Genomic DNA, 22,239 nt, shown 5'->3' on the forward strand with positions numbered 1-22,239 from the left:
TTTCCTATTTGACACCAGAAAAAGTATTGCTTTCTTATTTGGCACCCAAACTCAAATTCTTTCCGTGCCTGTCTCTAAGTTTTTCTTTCCTATTTAACACCTCGGTCAGTTCCGTGAGAAAACATCGTACATGGTGGCCTGGCATGGAGAGGAAACGGGAAAAGAGATTGAGTTTGTCTCACCTTTTTTCCAGGAGTTGAGGGAGGATTTTTTTTTTCTCAAGTGAGAAACAAAAAATAGGAAAGGGGATTTGTTAGGCCCTGTTCGTTTTGTTGAAATTTGGTTTATGCTGATGCTTATGTTGATTTGTTGTGAGAGAAAAGCACGGTTCGTTCGCTAAAAAGTATTGCACCTCAGTTCTTTTTATGCATGAATATAGGAAAATGAGTCTTTTTTTTAATCCGGTGGAGTTCTTACACCAATCCAACTTATTAGCATGATCATGCGCTGCACACACAGACTCATGGAAAAGAATGAGTGCCTAACAACTAACAAAGTTTTTTTTAATACCTTTCTTAACATGTTGATTTAAAAAAAAAGAGTACCATACACAACATGTAAAGGAGTGCATGCAGTATATTGCATTTTCATCATCAGAAATACTTAGGGCGTGTTTGGTTCTCCACATATCAGCCTACATTTGGACGCATCTGTAGATTCCAAAGAAAAGGATGTTAGATTCCTTGCACGTGTTGTGTGAGTGCTCTGCAGGTGTAACTTGTAAGATATAGCAGCATCCCGCATCAGTTCATGCAGCTAAATTGGCCTTCACTGTCGAGCTAGACCCACTGGATGCCGATGTGTTTGTGTGGGCCCGCATGTCATAGTAGACTGCATTCGCTCATGCATGTAACCAGATAATCTCAGTTTTTTCTACATCCGTTCATGCAATCTGACCTGGAATATGGTTTCACTTGGCCCGCATCCCCTGGATATATGATGATATATGATCCGACCTCTAGCCACAAACCAAACACACCCTTTGTTTATTTGGAATGCGAATTTTTTTTCTGTGAAAATGAATCGATTCTTGTAAAATTTCTGCACGGTTCCAATGAAATTTCTATATTCCAAAAGGGCCCTTAGTGATACTATCAAAAAGACAGGACCAAAACTTGTTTGACGATCATATTAGCTTTCCACTTTCACAGAGCGTTGGAAGCTATAACCGTTCATGAATCTACTCGACGTCACAAATAGCTGAGTCATTCTGGATAACATGTGAACCACATCAGTGATCATGCTGGTGGGCAGCATAGGGGTCCAGATATGTACACTTGGAAGTTTTTTTTTTTTTTTGGACAAATGTACACTTGGAAGTTGGAGCTGACAGTCAGCTATAACGTCTTCCCATTCTACATTACTTCCAAGATATCTCATGCACATAACTACACACTCATCTTGAAACAGCCAATATAGGCAGAGTAGTACAATAATGGTTCTAGTTTACCCATGCCTACATATACTTTGTTTGCTAAAAAATATTGAACATGTACTTTTTCTCTGCATAATATTGTTGGACTTTTCTGAACTCTGTGAGAAGATGATAAATATTTCCAAAGGCAATGTATGTCTCATCTCTTACTCTCACAAAAAAATGAGGATAGACAAATGCATGGAAAAAATTACTTCCCTTCGGTATATCAAGAACAATCATGCCTGATATAATACAGAAATCAGTAGAACAATCTTGGGTTGCTTCATTCCATTGATTAAGCCAGGAAACAACTCTGGTTCATACTGAGAGGGAAAGGTAAGGAAAACATTGGTGTTAGAATATAGCCAAGGCAAATCAAGAGATAAGGATGGAAGGTAAACATTGGTTTCAGAACATAGCCAGGGAAAATCAACAAGAAAAGATAGAGAGATGGAATTTGATCTGGACCCTCAATTTTAGATCTAAGGGCCAAGAAATTAAGTGATGGTTGCCCTTAAAATAATTAGTTGTTCCCTCAAAGTGCTCGGCTTGTACTTCTATAGCCAAGGCTGCAGCTGTAGCTGCTTGATTTGAACCGTGCTTGGCGTGCAGCGCTGCTACAGCAAGCACTACCGATGACAACCAGAATCGTTTTTACAAACAAACCTGATTATCTTTGTGATCATACTTGACCAAGTGCAGAATTTACCTGTTAACGCTCGTTACATATGTGTACGGAAACAAGGTAATATACATGTATTTCATTTTAGGGGAAAAACATACAGAGCAGCATCAACTTCAAAACTATCTCAGGCCCCCCCATCTGGAACAAATAGGGATTTCGCTGGATTTACACGGGGATCAAATCAAAATGTTCCATGCAATATATATTCCCATGAAATCCTTGTGGAATTCCTATGTTCCAGACTGGCTGCCGCACAATGCAGCTTATATAGTTATATATGAGGCAGATTCTTCAACAGAAAACAAGGTAGGAAAAAGGTTGCATTTTCTTGTTCTTGTCAACATAAATATAAACACATCTCGCGGGCTAAGATCACTATCACCTGGACGTGGCTTTCTTGGAGCAGAACATGCCCCCAACCAATTGCAATGAGATCCCGCTCTTGTGCTTCTTGGTCCTTCTGGCACTGGCAGCCTTGTTCTTGCTCTTCTTCACCACCTTCCTCTCCTTCCTGTCGCCCTGGTCATCCTCCACCATCTTGATGGCCAGCGCCTCCGACAGGCTGGGCAGGTACTCGAGGCTCGCCACCCACTCCTCCGCCCGGCTCTCGTCCCACCGGTCGCTGCGGACGCGGCCATGGCCACCACTGTCCTCATCCCCAACGACGACGGCCACCTCCTTGCCCTTGCTGAGGCTGGAGTAGACGGCCAGGCCCTTGCTGAACTGCACGCTGAGGCTGGACACGGCCACCTCCATCTGGGCCTGCCTCTGCCTCAGCTCCACCACCTCAACCTTGGCCTCCGCCAGGTCCTCCTCCAGCTTCTTCAGGCACTCCAGCATCACGGACGATGGTGAGGCTGCCGCTGGGGGCGCGCTGCTCTCGTTCGAGCTGCTGCCGTTGCCACCGGCGTGCCGCCGCTCGCCAAACACCTCCACTGCCTCCCGGACCGACTGGAACGGCCGGGAGGTGTCCACCTCGGCTCGGCTCGCGACCGTCGCCTGTGTCACCATGGGTGTAGTGTAGTAGCACTGCAACTGCAAAAGAGTGCGTGGAACGCGATGCAAATGCAATGCAGCATTGTGATGGCGAAGGGCGGTGAAGTAGACATCGTTCCAGCCCCTGTCTTGGCTTCTACTTCAAACACCCACCGGAGGAGTTGCAGCAGCAGAATACAGCAGCAGCAGGCCTTGTGTCGAGGTCAAGTAAAAAACGACGGCCGGTGGAGGGGAAGAAGAGGACTTGCCACCAAAGGCACAAGGAGCTTTTATAAGTGCAGGCTGGACAAGTTGATGGAGCACACACAGAGCTGACAAGGAACAGTAAAAAGTACATACACAGCAAGTATGCAAGGAAAAGTCTGTTTCTTTCTTTCTAGACAACAACCACTCTTGCGATGCTTCAGCAGGACTTCAAGAAAACATAAAAGGTGAAGAAGTTAGTTTGTGACCGCTTGCAGGAAACATCTGATAGTGCATCAGGACGAAAGCACAGAAGGTTAATGCATAATATGCATCCAGGTCAGCTTAGCGCTGCAGCAAATATAATTCAAGATCGGGTCTGTTTGCACGGCTGAAACTGTTATACGCCAGAAAACTTCAGGTGATGAATTGACAGGGTAACTGATTTGCCCTATACAGATAGGCAGTTTGAGTCTGAATATTTTACGTGAGATGTAGGAAGAGCTATCTCAGTTTAAACCCAAAGGAACAAGGATATAGAACAAACTTCATGTTAGAAGAAGAATAGCCATAGCTGGTGCAAATTTTGCCTCAAAAAAATAGCTGGTGCAAATGTCAAGGACTCAAAAGTATGTAATATGAACAAATCATAATAGACTGATATGTGCTGAAGGCGTGTCACTTGGTTTTTACAAATGAATTCTACCAAAGGCCATGATGGCCAAAACAGTATGAACCAAAAGTAGGAGAGGAGGAAACAAAAACTTGTTACAAAATGGAAGAAAACTTATTACAAAGGGCAAGTACCGTGCCAAAAAATGCAACACTTCATGTAAACCAATGTGTGTCAACAAGTGAAACCTAGGTCGCTTGACGAGCAAATGGTCATCTTGCATCCATCAATGATCAATGGCGTGACTTGTGAAACCTAGGTCGGTTAGTGAACGTGCGACCATTGGCTCTAACAAAATGTGTGATGCCAATACAAAGACCAGCCCACAGAAGTGACAGCAACAAATGGCGAACATCATTCCGGGCTGCAAAATTGATGTAGCAGTCAGCTGTGAACATCAACTAACAAATTCCATCAGCCTGTATAGTCGACTTAGTTAACATACTTAAAATAGTCAAAATCAAGGATGCATATAACAAAGCCAAAAAAATCTCATATTTGTCCTTAGAACGGTGATGCAATCTAAATTCACTCTCAAACTTCCAAATTGATTTCTTAACATCCTCCAAATCACTGTTGCAAGGCAGACTTCATGGCTATTGTGGTCTGGTCTCTAGCAAACACATCATTAATTTTGTCATGCTGCCTGACACATCAACTTGACCACACAGGCGCGCGCGCACAAATACACACACACACACACTAAGTTGAGTCATGGCACAACTCTTCACTGACCCAAGAAAAAGATAAGAAAAAGATAAACATTTGTGCAAGTGGAATTCATTGTTTTTTTATTTACTCAATGCACAATATTCTCTATTTGCCCAAACAAAATATCAAGGCAGCATATTTAGTGGTAAAGTTGTTTTTCCAAAGGATGAGACTAAATGCAAGATTTTTAAGAAATTGTTCCTTTATTTAATCCGTGTATGTTGGATAGAAAAACAGAGAGCAAATGTTGCTGCCTGCCAAATTGCAGGGGAGAATTAATCAGCATAAATTTATAGCAGAACACCCCCAAATGTCTGTTTCAGAAGATTCAGAAGTCTTACCTTGTCTTAGTGACATCATCATGAACATTAGAGCTCCCAAAACCAATGCAAAAGCAAGGCGGAAGGACTGCGAAAGAAAAAACTGCACAGGTTAGTCTACAATGTGATAGCTCCATACATAAAATGCAACTTCAAGCTATAGCTAATTGTACCCACCGCATAACTCTCCAGAAGTCCTGCTTTGCTTGGCACTGCCATGTCTCGACTAACAGATGTCATGTAATGTCCTTGAAGAAGATCCATGGCATCCTGTGTAAGGTAATAAATAAATAGTGAGGCACTGCCTATATAGCACACAAGTCAGATATTTCAACGAAAGGTAAACTGGAACTTAGAAGAAAGAGAGTTGAGCCTCGTATGAAGTCAGTTAGACTGGATGGAGACATTAGCGACAGGTTTTATAGAGGATGCATTAATCATAATTGGCATATAGTCCTCTTACACTAGTGAAAATCCTTACCACTCAATTAAATCATACAACGTCATGTAAGCTGCCATTTTCATCATAAATTTTTCAGCACTTTCTTGCTTAGGCTTACCCCCAATTCAAGAATCGCACTGGTACTAATACATGATTAACATAATATAGTACTAGGCTAAGTTATGGAAATGCGACATTTGGGGCACCATAAAAAAAAGAACTGTTTACCTGCTTAGTCCCATCAACGAAGTTATTAAAGTAGTATCTACCAAGTGCATTCCTCAAATCATTCAGAATTCCTTGAGTAGTTCGCTTCCCATACCTAATAGACAAAAACAAATTCAAACTATGGACAAAGTATCCTAGAAATAGAATAAAAAATATTCCACATTTGTCTTCATTTTAAAGCACCCAACTACAAACAAAATGAATATAAATTAACTAGCAGTAATCTAGAGACTGACAAACAAAAGTACACTACTTAATATGCACTTGGTCAGCCAAATTATTAATGTGGACATGTGGAACCATCTTGTGCCCTGTTGCACTAAAATTTACTGGTTAGACAGAGACTTTTCGCCAGATGATTAATAAAACTTTACAGTAGCCCATTATCTGGGTGATACAGGCATAGAGATCATTGTAAAAGTGGCTACAAGCTACAACTGTTCTTAGTTAATGTACAATTAGAAGTAGTTTATGCTCTTGCTAACTAGAAAAGGAAAGAAATAGAAATAGAATAAAAGAACTCAAAATAAGAAACATGATTTTTTTTTTTCTAAATAAATTACCGAACAAAATCTCCCTTCAGAGCAGGAGTTCCAGAGTACTGAATGCTGATTGCATCTCCATGATTGGCCCACACTGAAAAAAGGCTCATTTTACTACAGCAACATGTTTATATGGCTTGGAAAAGTAGAACCAAGAACCTGGATTAATTAAAGGATTAAGTCTACTTTTGGCCCCTCAACTATTGTGTTGGTCTAATTTTAACCCTCAACTACAAAACCGTCTAGTACCAGTACCCCAACTGTCAAAACCGTTCACTTTTAGCACCTGGGCGGGGGCAAGGCTGTTTTGACCGACGTTGAGCGGTTTTGACCACGCCACGCTGGCGTTGACTGCCACATAGGACGCTGGCCTGCATCTCAACGACATGTGGGGCCCGCGCGTCACCCACTCATTCCCTCCCTCCTTCCTCCGGCTCCAGCAGCTCCAGTCGAGCACGGGCGCCTCGCCCTTGCCGCACATCCGCGGCGACAGGTTGAGGTGGGGCAGGCACCGAGGAGCACGACGAACTCCTGCATGTCGCTCAATGTAGCTGAGTTCATAGGCAGCGGCGCGAGCTCACGAACAGCTAACAGCGGAGGACGAGGCTGGGAAGGCGCCGAACGCCGTGCTGCCGCGGCTCGTATGGCCGCCAGGTACCCGACACCGATGCCATAGACCTCGGTGCTGACGCCGCTGCTCCTTTCATTCTCTCTTCTCATGTGGTGGCGCGAGCGGCGAGTGAGCGCGGCGGTTGCGCGAGGTCCACGCCGGCCACGTGAGCCAGGTCCATGGCGGGCGGACGCGGAGAGCACCCCGCGGGGCTGGGCGGGCGGACACGAAGAGCTCCCCGCTAGGCGGTGGCACGTGATGGCGAGCTCCCCGCGACCTCTGCGGGGCTGGATGGGTGGAGGCGGGCGATCTCTGCGGGGCCGAGCGAGGTCCGCGTACGGCGACGGTGCGCGAGATCCGCGAGTGGCGGCGGCGAGCGGCTGTGCTAGGCGGCGGAACGCGACGCGGGCGGCGGTGCAGGGCGACGCTATGGCCACGGCGCACGCGCGGATGCAAGCAAGTGCACAGGATCTGGATAACTCAGATAGAAACGACCATGTCCGTCCTAACCGTCAAGGAGCCGTAGAGGTTGAGGTCCACGTTGGAGGCGGCGATGTCGGCGTTCCAGAGCGTGAATGTGTCGTTGCGCTGCAGCCGGAACGTGCGCTTGGTGTGCTCGCCCAGCCCGTACAGCGACGCCCGGCCGTCCGCCGGCAGCGCCGTGGTCAGCTCCAGGTACCTGTCCTTGAACACCAGCGCCGCGGAGGTGTCGAAGAGGACGTCGCCGCTGGAGCGCCGGGAGACGGTGAAGCGGAACGGCGAGGCTTGCAGGGTGAAGGTCAGGTCGGACGTCGCCGTGGAGAGGACGTGGCTGTGCGGCGAGGGCGAGGCGCCCATGCTCGACTGGAGCTGCTGGAGCCGGAGGAAGGAGAGGGAGGGAATGAGTGGGTAACGCGCGGGCCCCACATGTCGCTGAGATGCAGGCTAGCGTCCTACGTGGCGGTCAACGCCAGCATGCGTGGTCAAAACCGCTCAACGTCGGTCAAAACAGCCTTGTCCCCGCCCAGGTGCTAAAAGTGAACTGTTTTGACAATTTGGGTACTGATACTAGACGGTTTTGTAGTTGAGGGTTAAAATTAGACCAACACAATAGTTGAGGGGCCAAAAGTGGACTTAATCCTTAATTAAATGGCAAACATAATACTCACAAATTTTGTAGTTTGTATCAAAGGCTGGATGTTTGCTTATTGTATCACCAGCACCAAAAACTCCTATACGTTGAAGTTGGCTTTCCAGAATTTTTCGCCCAATCATGCTCTGTTCAGGAATGTCAGAGTTTAGATATACAAGTGAAAGTTGAACAGGAAACATAAAATAGATAGCAATAGTATGTCATAAAAGTATCAACAAGAGTGCAATGATCGTCTACTTTGCAAGTCCAGCCATGGGATTCTTATTGCATCAGTAGTGCTAGTATGTGTATGTTCCAGTAAAAAAGAAATGTATTACTAGTCTGTACTGTTTTAGAACAAACAATCTTGAAAAACCAAACAAGTGTGCAACTTAACCATATGATCAATATCGAGCATGCAGTCCTAAAAGTACATCAATCCATATTCCATACACAGTGAAACAGTTTGGATATGATTCACAAATCAAAAGATGGTTTTGCAATTTCTACACCTGTCTGATAATATACACTAATGCTATAATAAACCATGAAGGGCCCTTAGACAAACAATAAATGTCATACGCTGGTTTGAAAAACTAGGTAACTGGATGACAAACGGTATTGCATAGACAGATTATTTGATAAACAACAAATGTTGAAGTATGAGTGAATGTGATAAAGTCTAGTAAGTACCTGAGTCACATTGGTGCGATCCAAACAATCTATACAATTTGTTCTTACAGTGCCAGTCTGCTCCTCAATTTTCTCTCCTTTATCATTTACAAGGAAGTACCTATCACATAACCATATTAGCAAGACCATGCGAAGGAAATGATAACAATATAACATCCAGAGATGTAAGAGACTTTGGAAACAAGGTATAAAGGAACATATCGCTAGATATACAAAAGAACTCACTAGACAAGATAACAAACCAATAACAGTATGACTAGTGATTGAATGCACTGCACTTTTCCTGCTTAGCCAGAAACTCCGAATATGAAAAAGAAAATCTGCATGGTAGGTCCTTAATGCATCTGTACTATAGCCCCTAAAGGCTCCAACCAGTATTTCAGGTGGCAATGTGCAAGATTAGATAGGTTTAACTTCAAGCAGAAAAGTTCGTTCTGCATCAGGCTGAATCAGAGTAAAATCTATACACCAACAGATTAAAGAACTAAATGATTCACTCAAGCATGACTCGTGCAGTTGTTTTTTGCATGCAGATTTGATGCAATTGGTGGTTTTGTGTTGACCAAAGCACGATGGTGATTGATTTGGCCCCAATATAACAAGGTTCCTTTGACAGACAACAAGAATGTACACAAATGATAAAGGGCATGGCATTGAATATACTGTATCAGCTAACAGCATACTTATGTTTCTGAAGATAGTCCTTGATCTGATCATACAGCTGAGAAAGGCGCTCAAAGTGAATATGACCACAAACTCGGTGGAAGTCAAAGTGCACATATCTGCAAGACATGGCATTCATACATGCTTAGCTCTAATACAACATGATAGGAGCAGTGCGCATTCAATCGTAGAGAAAGAAATTGTTACCTTATATCTTCACTAAGAATAGGTTCAATAGATTTTGCATATCTTTCACGGAGGCGACCCTCACCGCCACCCTGAAAGAGAATGAAGCCAATAAGCAAGTAAAATACTCTATGCAACATAAGCCGAAGGAATCACGGTATCACATTTCTACGAAACAAACATGCTCACTTGGGGAAAAAAGCATGCAAGTATGCAGAATGCATATCAGAGGTCAATCCTAATATGAAGAAAATAAATTCGATTTTGGAAAATAGACATCTTAAAGAGGAGCAAATCCCATACACAATGGTCATGGAGCATATACTTCTGATTTTCTTAATTTTGAAAATCATAGCACTAAAGTTAGTTCGAAGTCCAAGAGCAGTGCACTTACTGTATTGACAAGATCAACAGCTAAGACAGCTCCATATTTCTTTTGCAAATCATGGAAGTGCCTCTCAAGTACACGAGGCTGAACAACAGAAACAGATAGCATATAATTTCACGGAAAGGCATAGTGCTGTTAAAGCAACAAGGTAAAGAACAAAACAAGGAACCAAATAAGTGGGCTCACCGCCTCCTCTTGTCTAACAATGTCAAAACTAGGTTTGTATGTCAAATCAACAATCTGCTCCCACAAGAATGGCATAGAGCCTCGAACCTACAAAACATATAATTTGTTAAATATTTAGAAGATTTGTTTAACAACAAACTAATTCAGAATGAAGCATAACTTATAAGTGTGGGAACCAAAAAGCAATGTTATTGGTTGATTTTAGATTGTGTGAAGAAACTTACTTGTACATAGGATGCTGTAAACCCTTTTGACTGCATTATCTGCTCTGATTCAACGAAGTTTGCAGCATAACCCTCTGCATCAGCTCCTCGTCTCCACATTCGAGTACCTTAAAAAACCAGAGAGCTATTATTCAATCTACTGGAAATGAGACAGATGGAGGGGGGGGGGGGGGGGGGGGGGGGGGGGGGGGGGGGGGGGGGGGGGCACTGTAAATATTTTAATTGAAAAAAAAGGAACAAAAAGAACAGTACAAGAGGAGGCTGGTAAAGGACAAGCCAACCATGTATTGAACTAAAATGTTAATGAAATTTGAAAAATCTGAAAAACTTATTTTGATAACAACAAACCCTCACCTATCCTTCGTGTGCACCTACGTGCAATCAGGGTCACATTTACCTTCTCTGACCCAACTTCTGCTTGGATATTTTGAAAACCTGATGTTTAGTTAAGTTGCAGAAACTCACAGAAAACTTGAGTCAATAATTTAATAGAAAACATCTTATTTCTCCACAGATTTGCTATGGTACTCCGAAATTACTGTGGACCCATCCACTTAGATAGATCTAGATGGCTATGATTAACTATTACCTCCTAGGAAGTAAAGTTTTTAGTTCTTGAATGTGACATAAAAAAAGGAGACATGTTTAGAGGTGTGTATGCTAACATGACTTGTTATGTCACAGATGTGTGGCATGTTATGAAAAATGTATATGACAGTTGCACATTAGATGCATTATATATAGGTAACATTTTTCAACAGTAGTTGTTGTAACGTGATTTCCTAAGGGGTTCTCGGAGTACCATAGCAAGGCCCATTTCTCTAGTAGTGAAATTGTTGAAAATGTCACGATATACCAAGGATACTGCCTTGAATTACTGGCAATAAGTACTGGTTCAGCTGTCAAGGGAGAAAGAAGAAATCAGAATACTTTGCAGATATCAGCACTTAAATCAAAACTGAAATGAGCTAAGGGCCTGTCCAGAAAGGGAATTTTTTATCGAACATGCAGGAGAGCTGCGTGTCATTATATTAAGAAAAAAGAATGGGAAATTTACTATACAATTTTAGGATTTCGTTCAAATGTGAGCTGAATGCTAAGGCAATCCGGTTACCAACCCCTCCTATCCAAACAGAATACCTAGAGATAGTCTTAATCTTACCTTGTTCTCAATTAGAGGTTCCAACAAGTAAGCGTTCCATAGAAATCTTGGTTCCGCCTGAAAATAATTATGTTAATTGTGTTAGTCGCTGAATTCTTACTCTTGGTAGTAGCAGAATTCTTACTCTCATCAAGAGAGGATGACACTAGGAGTTGGGGCAATTTTCTAGTTTATTTCTCACACAAATGCCATACCAACCTGAGGGGTTGGGGATACATATTTATAGGCTGCTAGCCAGCCAAGCATATGCAAGATGCTAGTCTAAGATGATGTCCTAGATGCTGTCCTAGATGCTAGTGCTAGATGCTGTCCTAGATGCTGTCCTAGATGCTGTCCTAGATGCTAAGATGCTGTCCTAGCCAGTCAAGGATGCTGTCCTTGATGGGCAGCAAGACCACCATGGGTAGCAAGACCACCATGCTGCTGTAGCCCCACAAAGACTGCTGCAGCCCCACAAAGACCACAGAGACTTATCCATCATTCTCCCCCTAAGTCTTGTACGTCGTCTTGTGGGAAAGTTGAACCATCCCGGTCCTGGAGCAGAGCTCAAGGAACTTGATCCTCCCAAGAGGCTTGGTAAGCAGGTCCGCAAGCTGGTCCTTGGTGTTGATGTAGCTCGCCTTGATGCTCCCTTCCTCCAAACAGCCTCGGATGAAGTGGTACCTCATCCAGACGTACTTACTCCGTTCATGGAAAACGGGGTTCTTTGCCAGAGCCAGAGCGGACTTGCTGTCCATCCTGAGCTCCACCGCTCTAGTATCTCTGCCGAGGAGATCACCAAGCAGTCGAGCGAGCCAGAGCGCCTGAGTCGAAGCGGTGGAGGCCGCTATGTACTCGGCCTCGCAGCTGGACAGGGCCACCACCTGCTGCTTGACCGACTGCCAGCTAACGAGGCACTTGTCGAGGAGGAAGAGGATCCCGCTTGTACTCTTGCTGGTATCGATGTCGCCGGCGTGGTCGCTGTCGCTGTACCCGACAAAGTGTGCCACCCCAGGGCACCTATGGTAGTAGAGGCCGTGGTCGAGAGTCCCCGCAACGTAGCGGACGATCCTCTTCACAGCCTGCTGGTGCTCCATCGTCGGTCGCTGCATGAACCGACTAACGTAGCCGACGGAGAATGCCAAGTCCGGCCGTATGTGGGCGAGGTAGCGAAGGCTCCCCACAAGACGCCGGTACTGCGTAGCGTCCACCTCCTCCGTCGTGCTGTCGCGGCTCAGCTTCAGCCTCTCCTCCATCGGAGAGAGAGCTGGGTTGCAGTCGGTGAGCCCAGCTAGCTCAACGACGCGCTTGGCGTAGGCGGTCTGTCGAAGCGTGATCCCGGAGTCATCCTGGTGCACCTCGATTCTCAGGTAGAAGGAGAGAGGCCCCAGGTCACTCATCTGGAAGGTGGCCTTCATCACTTCCTTGAATGCCGCCACCTCCGCATCCTTGGTGCCGGTGATCACCAAGTCGTCGACGTAGACACCCACCAGCAGAGCATTTCCTCCACTGCCCCGTCGGTAGATGGCCGCCTCGTGCGGGCTTTGCTCGAAGCCCATCCCCTTTAGCGTGGAATCCAACTTGGCATTCCACGCCCTCGGTGCCTGCCGCAAGCCATAGAGGGCCTTGCACAGGCAGAGCACCTTGCCCTCCTTGCCGAGGATCGCAAATCCCGACGGCTGGTGCACGTAGACCTCCTCCTTCAAGTCGACGTTAAGGAACGCCGACTTGACGTCCATGTGATGAACACGCTAGCCCTCCTGGGCGGCTAGCGCAAGGAGTCGCACGGACTCCATCCGTGCCACGGGAGCAAAGGCGTCGTCGAAGTCGACCCCCTCTTGCTGCACGAAACCTCGTGCCACCAAGCGAGCCTTGTGCTTGACGATGGCGCCGGCTTCATCCCTCTTCAGCTTGTACACCCACTTAAGGGTGATCACGCGGTGACCACAAGGAAGGTCAGCAAGCTCCCAGGTGCGGTTCTTCTCAATCGCATCCATCTCCAATTGCATCGCGGCGCGCCATGCCGCGTGTCTCTCGGCCTCTGCAAACGACCGAGGCTCGCCATCGTCACACGCAAGGTGCAACTGCGCCTCCAAGTCGAGGCACCGGTCCCGGCACCGGCTGGTCGCCGAGAAGGTTCTCTATCGTATGGTACCGCAACGGCTCGCCGTCGTGGTACGCGTCGATGCGCTCTTCGTCGTGAGAGAGCGGAGTAGCGAGCTCAACTGGGCTGTGCTCGACACGAGCTGGTGTTGGAGTAGACGTGCCCGGAGAGGTGCCTGTCGGTGCTGGAGTGCATGGCGGTGCTGGCTGTGGTGGAGCCGACGAAGAACTCATCGCAACCGGGGTCTTGGCTGGAGAGAGTGGTGCTGTCGGAGTAGCAGGCACCGGGGTCGGTGGAGGCTCGGGGGCTGGGGTAGACGCGCTCGTAGAAGGAGAGCTGCCTACTCCCCCAGCTCCCTCGAAGTGGACGTACTCGACAGTGAAGTCGTCGTACGTCGGAGCCGAGCCGTCGTCCACCGCCTTGTCCCACGCCCATCCTCACCCTTCGTCGAACACAACGTCGCGCGCCGTGCGCACACGCTGTGTCTTCAGGTCGAGGATGCGGTAGGCCTTCGAGCCCACCGCGTAGCCGATGAACACTCCCGGAGTGCTCCAGTCGTCGAGCTTGCTGATGTGGCCAAGCTCCTTGACGAATGCGAGGCAGCCGAAGACCCGCAAGTGGGAGACCGTCGGCTTGCGCCCATGCCAAGCCTTGTACGGCGTCCTGCCGTCGAGCGCCTTGGTAGGCGAGCGGTTGAGGATTTAGACGGCCGACACCACCGCCTCTCCCCAGAAGACAGCCGGCATCCCCCTCTGCTTGAGAAGGGCCCGAGCCATCCCCACAACCGTCTGGTTGCGCCGCTCGACGACGCCGTTCTGCTGCGGGTTGTACGGCGCGGAGTAGTGGCGCTGAATGCCCTCATCAGCGCAGTACGACACGAATTCAGCCGCCGTTGTCGGTGCGCAGCACGCACAGCTTGTGGCCGCACTCCGCCTCCGCAGCAGCCTGCGCGCGCCTGATGGCGTCCGCAACCTCTCCCTTGCTGCCGAGGACCATCACCCACATGTAGCGGGAGAGGTCGTCGACCTCCCGGTGTGGCCGGTGTCACCGGGCCACACAAGTCCCCGTGCACAAGCTCGAGCCTCTCCTTGGCTCGAAAGCTCGCCCGCTAGGGAAAGGGGAGTCGCCTCTGCTTCGTCAACACGCAGACGTCGCAGAGCTGCTCCACATGGTCGAGGCACGGCAGGCCTCGCACCATCTCCGTGGCACTAAGCCGCTTCAGGGCCTCGAAGTGAAGGTGCCCGAAGCGCTCGTGCCACTGCCACGCCTCGTCGTCCCAACAAGCAGCGAGACAGAGGGGTTGTGCCACCTGCACGTTAAGGACGTAGAGTCGATTTGCGCTTCTGGATACCTTGGCAAGAAGGCGACGACGGCGATCCCAAATCCTCATGACTCCATCCTCAACCACCACGCGCGAACCGTTCTCATCCAGCTGTCCCAAGCTAATGATAGAGTTCCTCAACGCGGGGATGTAGTAGACTCCGGTGAGCAGCCTGTGCTCACCAGACACGGCAGTGAAGATGACGGAGCCGACGCCCTTGATCTCCACGCCGAAGGCATCCCCAAACTTGACGGAGCCTCGGACGCTAGAGTCAAGCTCGGTGAAGAACTCCCGTCGACCGGTCATGTGATGGGTGGCAATCGGTGTCGAGGCACCACCCGTCAGTCTTGTCGTTGCTGGAGCCGTCGCCGAGGAGGGCATGTGCTTTTGGCTCGTCAAGGTGGAGGAGAGCCGCTGCGGCCGGTGCCGCTGGAGGTAGCTCGATGCTTGCATGTGCCATGAACAGAGCGGCTCCTCTGCCTGTGCGACGTGGGCCTGGCCGCGTCGTGGCTGTCGACAGTCCTTGGCCTAATGGCCAAGCTGGCCACAGTTGCGGCAGGTGTCGTCTCGTGCCGGCATGTGCTTGCCGGCAGCGCCGCCCTGGGCGCCTCCGCGGGCATCACCCTCGGCACGTCCTCGCACCCCGGCCTGGGCGTCTCTGCGCGGCTTGCCACGCTTGCGACCGCCTGTCGCGGAAGAAGGCTCACCCTTCTTCCGGTCACCTTGGCAGGCAACCCACTGCTCCTGAGTGAGGAGCTTCCCGCCAGTGGTGATGGGCCCCGAGAGAGACTGTGGCTCATCGCTGTCGACGACCTTGAGGCGACCTATCGCCTCCTCGATCGACATCGTAGAGAGATCCAGCAGGGACTCGATCGAGCGAGCCATCTGCTTGTACTTCTCGGGGACGCAGCGGAAGAGCTTTTTGACAGCTCTCTCCTCGCCGTAGGTGTCATCACCGAACTGCACCATCTTCTGCAATAGAGTGTTGAGACAGAGAGCAAAGTCATCAACGTCCTCACCTGGCTTGAAGGCCAGGTTCTCCCACTCCTTGTGAAGTGCCTGCAGTGTGGACTTGCGGGCGCAGTCGCTGCCGATGTGTGCCACAGCGATGGCATCCCAAGCCTCCTTGGCAGTCCGCTTGTTGGTAAGCGAGAACTGCATCTCGGACAGGACTGCAGCGATGAGGGCATCCAGCGCCCGTCGATCCTGGTCGTAGTCGACGTCGCCGTACCGGACTGCCTCCCACATGTGCCGCACCTGGAGCTTTACCCTCATCACCGTAGCCCACTCGACGTAGTTGGTCTTAGTAAGGGTAAGCCACCCATCGCCGGGGCCGACGTCCCTGACAACAGCCTGGAGCCCGTGGTAACCACGGTACCGATCCGGGGAGAGAGTCACGCTGCCTGTGAAGGCCGCGCTCTCCATCGACCCGTCTGCCACGGTTGTCGTGCGCGCCTCCTCCAGGAGCGCCACCGCCGTGCGCGCCTCCTCCAGGAGCGCCGTCGGCGCGTCCACGCCTGTCTGGGCTGCCGTCGCGCTCGTGGGCGTGCGTGGCTGCCCACTGCGCCGCCCGCGCTCACGCTGCCTCCCTCCCCAGCAGCTCGAGGTCTGCATCGGCGTTGTCGTCAGCAGAAACGGAGCTGCTGATGCTGCCGCGCAGAACCTCGACCTCTGCTACTGCCGCACGCGCTGCATCCGCCGCCGCCACTGCTTCCGCCTCCACTTTGGCTACTGCCAGCCTCGACGCCCTTGCCGCCGCCGCAGCGGTCTCTGCCGCCGCTCGCTCGCGTTCCTCTGCCGCGGCAAGTTCGGCCTCCTGCCGACGCCGCATGCTCGAGGAGACCGAGCGCTGAGACTGCCCTGCGGACATAACGCGCTACCGGGAGGCTGCTGCGTGGGGAGGGGGCTGCTTCAGACGCGCAGAGGGAGAGGAGTGAGCAGGAGCGGCCGGAGCTGCTGCTGCTCCCAGCTGGGGCTGTTGCATGGCTAGGAAAGGAGATGAGCAGGAGATGCTCAGGCTACAGGATAGTACGGCTCTGATACCAGTTGTTAGTCACTGAATTCTTACTCTTGGTAGTAGCAGAATTCTTACTCTCATCGAGAGAGGATGACACTAGGAGTTGGGGCAATTTTCTGGTTTATTTCTCACACAAATGGCATACCAACCTGAGGGTTGGGGATACATATTTATAGGCTGCTAGCCAGCCGATGCTAGTCTAAGATGCTGTCCTAGATGCTGTCATAGATGCTAGTCCTAAATGCTGTCCTAGATGCTAGTCCTAGATGCTAAGATGTTGTCCTAGCCAGTCAAGGATGCTGTCTTTGATGGGCAGCAAGACCACCATGCTGCTGCAGCCCCACAAAGACTGCTGCAGCCCCACAAAGACCACAGAGACTTATCCATCAAATTGATCAGTAATAGTAGTTAGAAAAGCACAAGGCATCGTGGATTTAGTACAAGAAATTGTTAAGCACTGATGCTTAACTTGGCAGAGCTAGATTGCATATTTCTGCACTGTTCTTTGAGGTGATTACGAGAAGCTACTGTGAAAAAATTATAATCAACTTTACGAGGTTGAAATCAAATACATTTGATTTTTCTCACACCATAAAAGTTATACCAAAAATTAAAACAGTCCTACAAATTATCCATGTTGAAGGAGAATGGCATTACTAAAGTCATTAGAATTACCAACAGCAGAATGGCACACTTTGAGATTAGGTGTTAAAGGAGAATGCAAGCTTTGTCACCAAAAGGAATAGTCAGATTATGTCACTCTCTTTTTGTGTACCAATAAAAGTAGCAACTAGCAAAAGTAACCTGGTACTACATGTTCCAATAAAGCATAAGCAGCACTGCAGCAGAAGCTTGCAATGGAGAAAGATAAGGCCTCCATCTGTAAGAAAACTCTGGAATTAGAAATGGAGAACGAAAGAAACCTGTCTCCAAAGAGGAAGAGCTCTATACTCATCGCCTAGATCATGTAGCCTCTGTGCACTGGATTAGAACAGACAAAGACAAGCATGCGGTAAGCGATCAATACAGGGAAATATTCTAAATACTCAATTAATTGAGACGTGCATATTCTATTATAGCTTCTCTCTGCCTAGAAAAGCTAAAGCTGCTAAACGTTTCAAGTACAGAGCTCAAGAATGTAACTGAAAATGTTAAATAAGATACTCACGAAAGTGTTAGGTTGATATCGTAGGAAAAGTGAAGGCCAACAGTCCTCTCTGCAGCATCCAGGAGTTCCGAGAATTCTGATTCCATTTTTTTCTGCCAATAGCATATTTGAATGTTCAAATGGAATATTGATGGACTTTGAAAGTCAATTCATAAAAGCAAGCAAAGCGCCGCAAACAACTTAGCTGAGAACAAAAGAAGCATATGTTAGACCTGCTCAGCAGAGGTGGTGTTATGTGCATTATTGCAGGGAAGAACTTTTAGCCCTGTCACTTTAAAAATTGCGTGTCCAAAGTAGGATCCCACACAATCACAATCCGTGACCACCACAAAATATGATCCAACTGCAAGTTTGAGCACTCCTACCACACCATATACTGTTTGAACTTTATATTTTGTAGTGGGTCCACGTGACGGCAAGTCTTGAACTAGATTCATTGTTCCACTGGTCCGGCTAACTGACAAGTACAAGTCAGCAAGGCCATCAATTGGTTCAAATATATAAGAGTCAGGAAACTCCCAGAGTCTCAGTCTTGTATGGAGTTTTGACGAAGGGCTTGCATCAGTTGTCTCATCCATGGTGGGATAACCTGAAATAATTGGTGAAACTGATAATAATTAGCATCACAATGACATGGCTAGATTTTCATTTAGAGTACTGGTCAATTTGATATCACAAAATATCATTCATGTCAAGATACTTGGAACTAGGAGGTAAATATATTAAAAGAATTATAGTGAATACTTTTAACACATGACACCTCCATCTTTCATTACATTTAATCTAAAATAAGAAAAAAGATAAGATGTTGTAAAGGAAGTTATCAACATCTTGAGAAGACATGAACAGTTAGAGAATGATGGTTGCCCAATAGCCTGCCTTTTGTTTTCTTCCTTCTCTCCTTTGCACCAAATATTTTTCTCATTTCCATAATTATTGCTATATCTCTATATAGTCCCTTCCCTGTATCTATTTTTTTTATATCATTTCCATCTTCCTCCACATATTTTATCACATTGTAATATTGTATAGCATGTTTAGATTATGTTTGATGGAAATGGATAACAAGTAGTGCGTTAGGAGCCGCTATATACTTGTGGCGTGGTGTTTACCATATAAGAAGTTGCCAGGTATTTTTTGAACCTAAAATTTCTCTAGATTGTACAATAACAGAAGAAATGACAGGGCTGCAGTGGCAACCATCAGAGCAAGCCTTCTGGAACCTTGCAACACACATGAGCAGTAGGCCTTGAATAATCATCTTTCATGGAAAAAACGAAATAGACAGCTCAAACCTTGAGCGTGGGCAACTGTGAGATGGCCACCAACAGGAGCACAGCTGAACAATTGGTTTATATTTGAGCCCGGAAAATGAGGTCTAACATGGTTGTGCTGAGATCGAAGGGACCTACGGCCCTGGATCCTTCTATTAACATGATTCACGCAATGCGGGCGGGATGCAAGAATGCATCCTGTAACTAGAGCAGCACAGCTGGCCATTGGCCCACAGTGTGATAGCTAGCACCAGGGATCTTGGGTGATGAGGAATCAGAATGTCTTTGCGATCCTATATGTTGTTGGAGACGACAGATCAGGGCTGGCTGAGGAGAGAATCAAGCAATTGACTCAACAGCATGCGCTATTCGCCTTATTCAGAAATCAGAAACCCACGAAATCTGAGGCTATATCCACGGGGTCCGGTCGATCGCGGAGATCGACATGACGCTCGCACGCAATTTCTGTACGATTATTAAGCGGCGTGGAGTCCGCACCGCCCAATCGAATCTCCTACGGGCGGGCGATCCACGGCGCCCTCAACCCCCCAGCGCCCCAATGTTAAGCGATAAGTAATTCTAATTAAGTCTGTAGGAGAAACGAGGCGTACCACGGCGATAAGAAGGCCCCTCCTGCCTCAGCGGCTAGCTGGTTGTCAGGGATCGCTGATTCGCTGGGCGGTTTTCGCCGGAGCGGGGCGGCGACTCCTCTCTCGAGGCCGGCGATGCAGAGGGTGAGGATGACAGGGCCCACAGACAAGGTCATAAAAGGTGTGCCACGATTGTTTGCGGGAAGGTTGACTAGGCCCCACTCCACCGCTCCCGCTCCTTCCCTCCCTCTCACCACGAGCGGGACGAGCCTGCGACCAATCGAGCCGAGGAGCGAGAGGCAGACCGGCGAGGTGCGGGGTCGAGGCACACGGCCGCGGGCTGATGCACGTCACGCGGAGTCCTTGCGCTCGCCGCTCGCGGCGGCACAACAAGCGCGCGGGGCTCGCTCGGACCAGGCCCTAGTCGTCAGCCCACTAACACCACATACCCCTTGTATTTTTTCAACCCAATATCAGAGGCCCAAGAGCAAAGCTAGGCACTCAGGCTTCAGGCCTCACTCAGGCGTCGCCGTTAAAGGTGGACGTTCGGTTCTCGCTTCGGTTTCATCGGTTGCTGATGAAATTTGGTTTCTAAAAAATCGAAACCGATCGGTTCAAAAAAAAATTAAGAACCGAGCATTTCGGTTCTCAGTTATTTCGGGTCGGCTTCAGTTCTAACCGAACTAACCGATTTTTTTCAGAAGACCTCAAGACAACAATAAATATACGTGTTCTAAGACAAATTTATACAACACTATATTCATTTTTAATAATAATAATGTATAAAAAATAATAGCAATATAATAACACAAATATATAGCAGTTCAAATAGAAAACACTACACGTAAACCAAATATAATCTTAAAAAATACAAGTAAGTAGAGTATAATTCATGTAATTTGGTTCTTTAGGTTAACCGAGAGTAGGAACCGAATTTTCTTCAGTTATTTCGGTTCCTTAATATCAGGAACCGAATAAGAAACCGAATTTTTCGGTTCCGGTTCTTTTGGTTTTTGTTCTTTCGGTTCGGTTTTTAATTCTCGATTAAATTTGTCTAGGGCTAGTCGCCGCGTCGGTCTCCCTCCGTCCCTCGCATTGCATGCACCAGCGCGCGACCACACGGAGGAGGCAAGGTCGCGACTCGCGTTTGAAAAAGTTACCTAGCACAACTCGTTATAATGGTACATTGCATTCAGATTATAAATGTATGTTCAACAATTAATCTTTTTATGACATTTTCATTTATATTTTGATCTTATTTATATACATAGCTTGACGAGGCGATGGCGAATGCACCACCTCACTAGACAGTTAGTATTTTTTCATACCATCATGTGTTTCGTACAATATTTTTAGCTTTTTAAAGGCCCTAGTCTTGAGTAAAAGCTAGCTCCGCCACTACGCTCGGTGGCTTTACGACGAGCTCAATAGCTACATTTTTTCTTTTTCCATTGGTTCAGTGAATCTCTGTGTGCGTCCAGGAGACTTGGTTAGTTCGGTTATAACGTTAACCGAACTGAAATAACTAAAACCGAATTTCATCCGTTCCTGTTTTTTAAAAGGACCAATCGGTCTCTGATTCTCATATAATCGAATTTGCTAAGAAACCAAGAAACCAAGCTGATCGGTTTTGGTTAACCGAATGTCCACCCCTAAGATCGACTGGTATAGAGGCTGGCGGACTAAATCAGTAGGGCATTCCATCATGCTCAATGCAATATCTCACTCATCCAATTGCTGAGGTCCAATACGTGGTCGCACTTAAAGGATCAAGATGTCCAAGAGGGAGATGAATTGGACAAATTTTAAAATTCTTTGCAATAATTAAATCCTACGGTTAGCCCACTTCACCCCTTGTGCCTAGAAAGTGTTTCTATTGTTCTACCGCACAAAAGTTTAGCAACATATGTTCCAATCCTACTCTAACATGACAATTCTATGAATGTAAAGACAAGAATTGAACTGCTCCAAATAAATACTTAAAGTAGAGAGAGAAGGAGGAACGCGGTGATGTTTTACCGAGGTATCGGAGAGTCGCCACTCCCCACTAGTCCTCGTTGGAGCACCCGCGTAAGGGTGTAGCTCCCCCTTGATCCGCGCAAGGATCAAGTGCTCTCTATGGGTTGATTATTCGACACTCCGTTGTAGTGAATCACCCACAACCGCTCACAACTTGAGTTAGGTCATCCACAAGCTCCGTCGGATGATCACCAAGCTCCCAATAACCACAAAACTATCTAGGTGATGGCGATCACCAAGAGTAACAAGCACGAACTCTCACTTAAGCACGACAAGCCTAATGAGAAGGGTGGATGCACACTTTGATACTCTTGCTTTCACTAATGAGGTCTCTCTCTTGGATTCTC

At 47.7% G+C, this 22,239-nt stretch overlaps 2 protein-coding genes across 3 annotated transcripts; both read right to left on the reverse strand.

Moving 5' to 3' along the window:
- Positions 1-1,313: 1,313 nt before the first annotated feature.
- On the reverse strand, positions 1,314-3,782 carry LOC136467137 (WEB family protein At1g75720-like). The gene is made up of 2 exons (XM_066465713.1): positions 2,485-3,782; positions 1,314-1,740 (listed from the first exon to the last, which is right to left on the reverse strand). Exons 1-2 carry the CDS (start codon positions 3,111-3,113, stop codon positions 1,713-1,715), a joined length of 657 nt encoding a protein of 218 aa, XP_066321810.1. The 5' UTR covers positions 3,114-3,782; the 3' UTR covers positions 1,314-1,712.
- Positions 3,783-3,915: 133 nt separating this feature from the next.
- LOC136467135 (phosphoinositide phosphatase SAC7-like) lies at positions 3,916-20,261 on the reverse strand. Of its 2 annotated transcripts, XM_066465711.1 has the most exons (19): positions 19,895-20,261; positions 18,222-18,598; positions 18,010-18,101; positions 17,765-17,822; positions 11,421-11,477; positions 11,124-11,157; positions 10,613-10,693; positions 10,259-10,365; positions 10,035-10,121; positions 9,855-9,932; positions 9,482-9,552; positions 9,295-9,393; positions 8,612-8,711; positions 7,956-8,064; positions 6,219-6,291; positions 5,656-5,749; positions 5,163-5,255; positions 5,007-5,073; positions 3,916-4,318 (listed from the first exon to the last, which is right to left on the reverse strand). In XM_066465711.1, exons 2-19 carry the CDS (start codon positions 18,585-18,587, stop codon positions 4,188-4,190), a joined length of 1,797 nt encoding a protein of 598 aa, XP_066321808.1. In that variant the 5' UTR covers positions 18,588-18,598; positions 19,895-20,261; the 3' UTR covers positions 3,916-4,187. The 2 variants fall into 2 exon arrangements, with proteins under 2 accessions (XP_066321808.1, XP_066321809.1); XM_066465712.1 differs by lacking the exons at positions 17,765-17,822; positions 18,010-18,101; positions 18,222-18,598; positions 19,895-20,261 and adding an exon at positions 16,917-16,959.
- Positions 20,262-22,239: the final 1,978 nt, after the last annotated feature.

Source organism: Miscanthus floridulus, chromosome 7, assembly GCF_019320115.1.
Source record: "Miscanthus floridulus cultivar M001 chromosome 7, ASM1932011v1, whole genome shotgun sequence".
In the NCBI taxonomy this organism is placed as follows: Eukaryota; Viridiplantae; Streptophyta; class Magnoliopsida; order Poales; family Poaceae; genus Miscanthus; species Miscanthus floridulus.

Bases quoted from the DNA above. Each gene is read 5' to 3' on its own strand.
- LOC136467135 (XM_066465711.1), bottom strand. From the start codon at position 18,587: ATGGATGAGACAACTGATGCAAGCCCTTCGTCAAAACTCCATACAAGA. The intron at 11,158-11,420 runs GTAAGATTAAGA...CTCCCTTGACAG, and splicing joins AACCTCTAATTGAGAACAAG to CTGAACCAGTACTTATTGCC. The intron at 9,553-9,854 runs GTAAGTGCACTG...ATTCTCTTTCAG, and splicing joins CTGTTGATCTTGTCAATACA to GGTGGCGGTGAGGGTCGCCT.
- LOC136467137 (XM_066465713.1), bottom strand. From the start codon at position 3,113: ATGGTGACACAGGCGACGGTCGCGAGCCGAGCCGAGGTGGACACCTCC. The intron at 1,741-2,484 runs GTGATAGTGATC...TTTCCCTCTCAG, and splicing joins TCCAAGAAAGCCACGTCCAG to TATGAACCAGAGTTGTTTCC.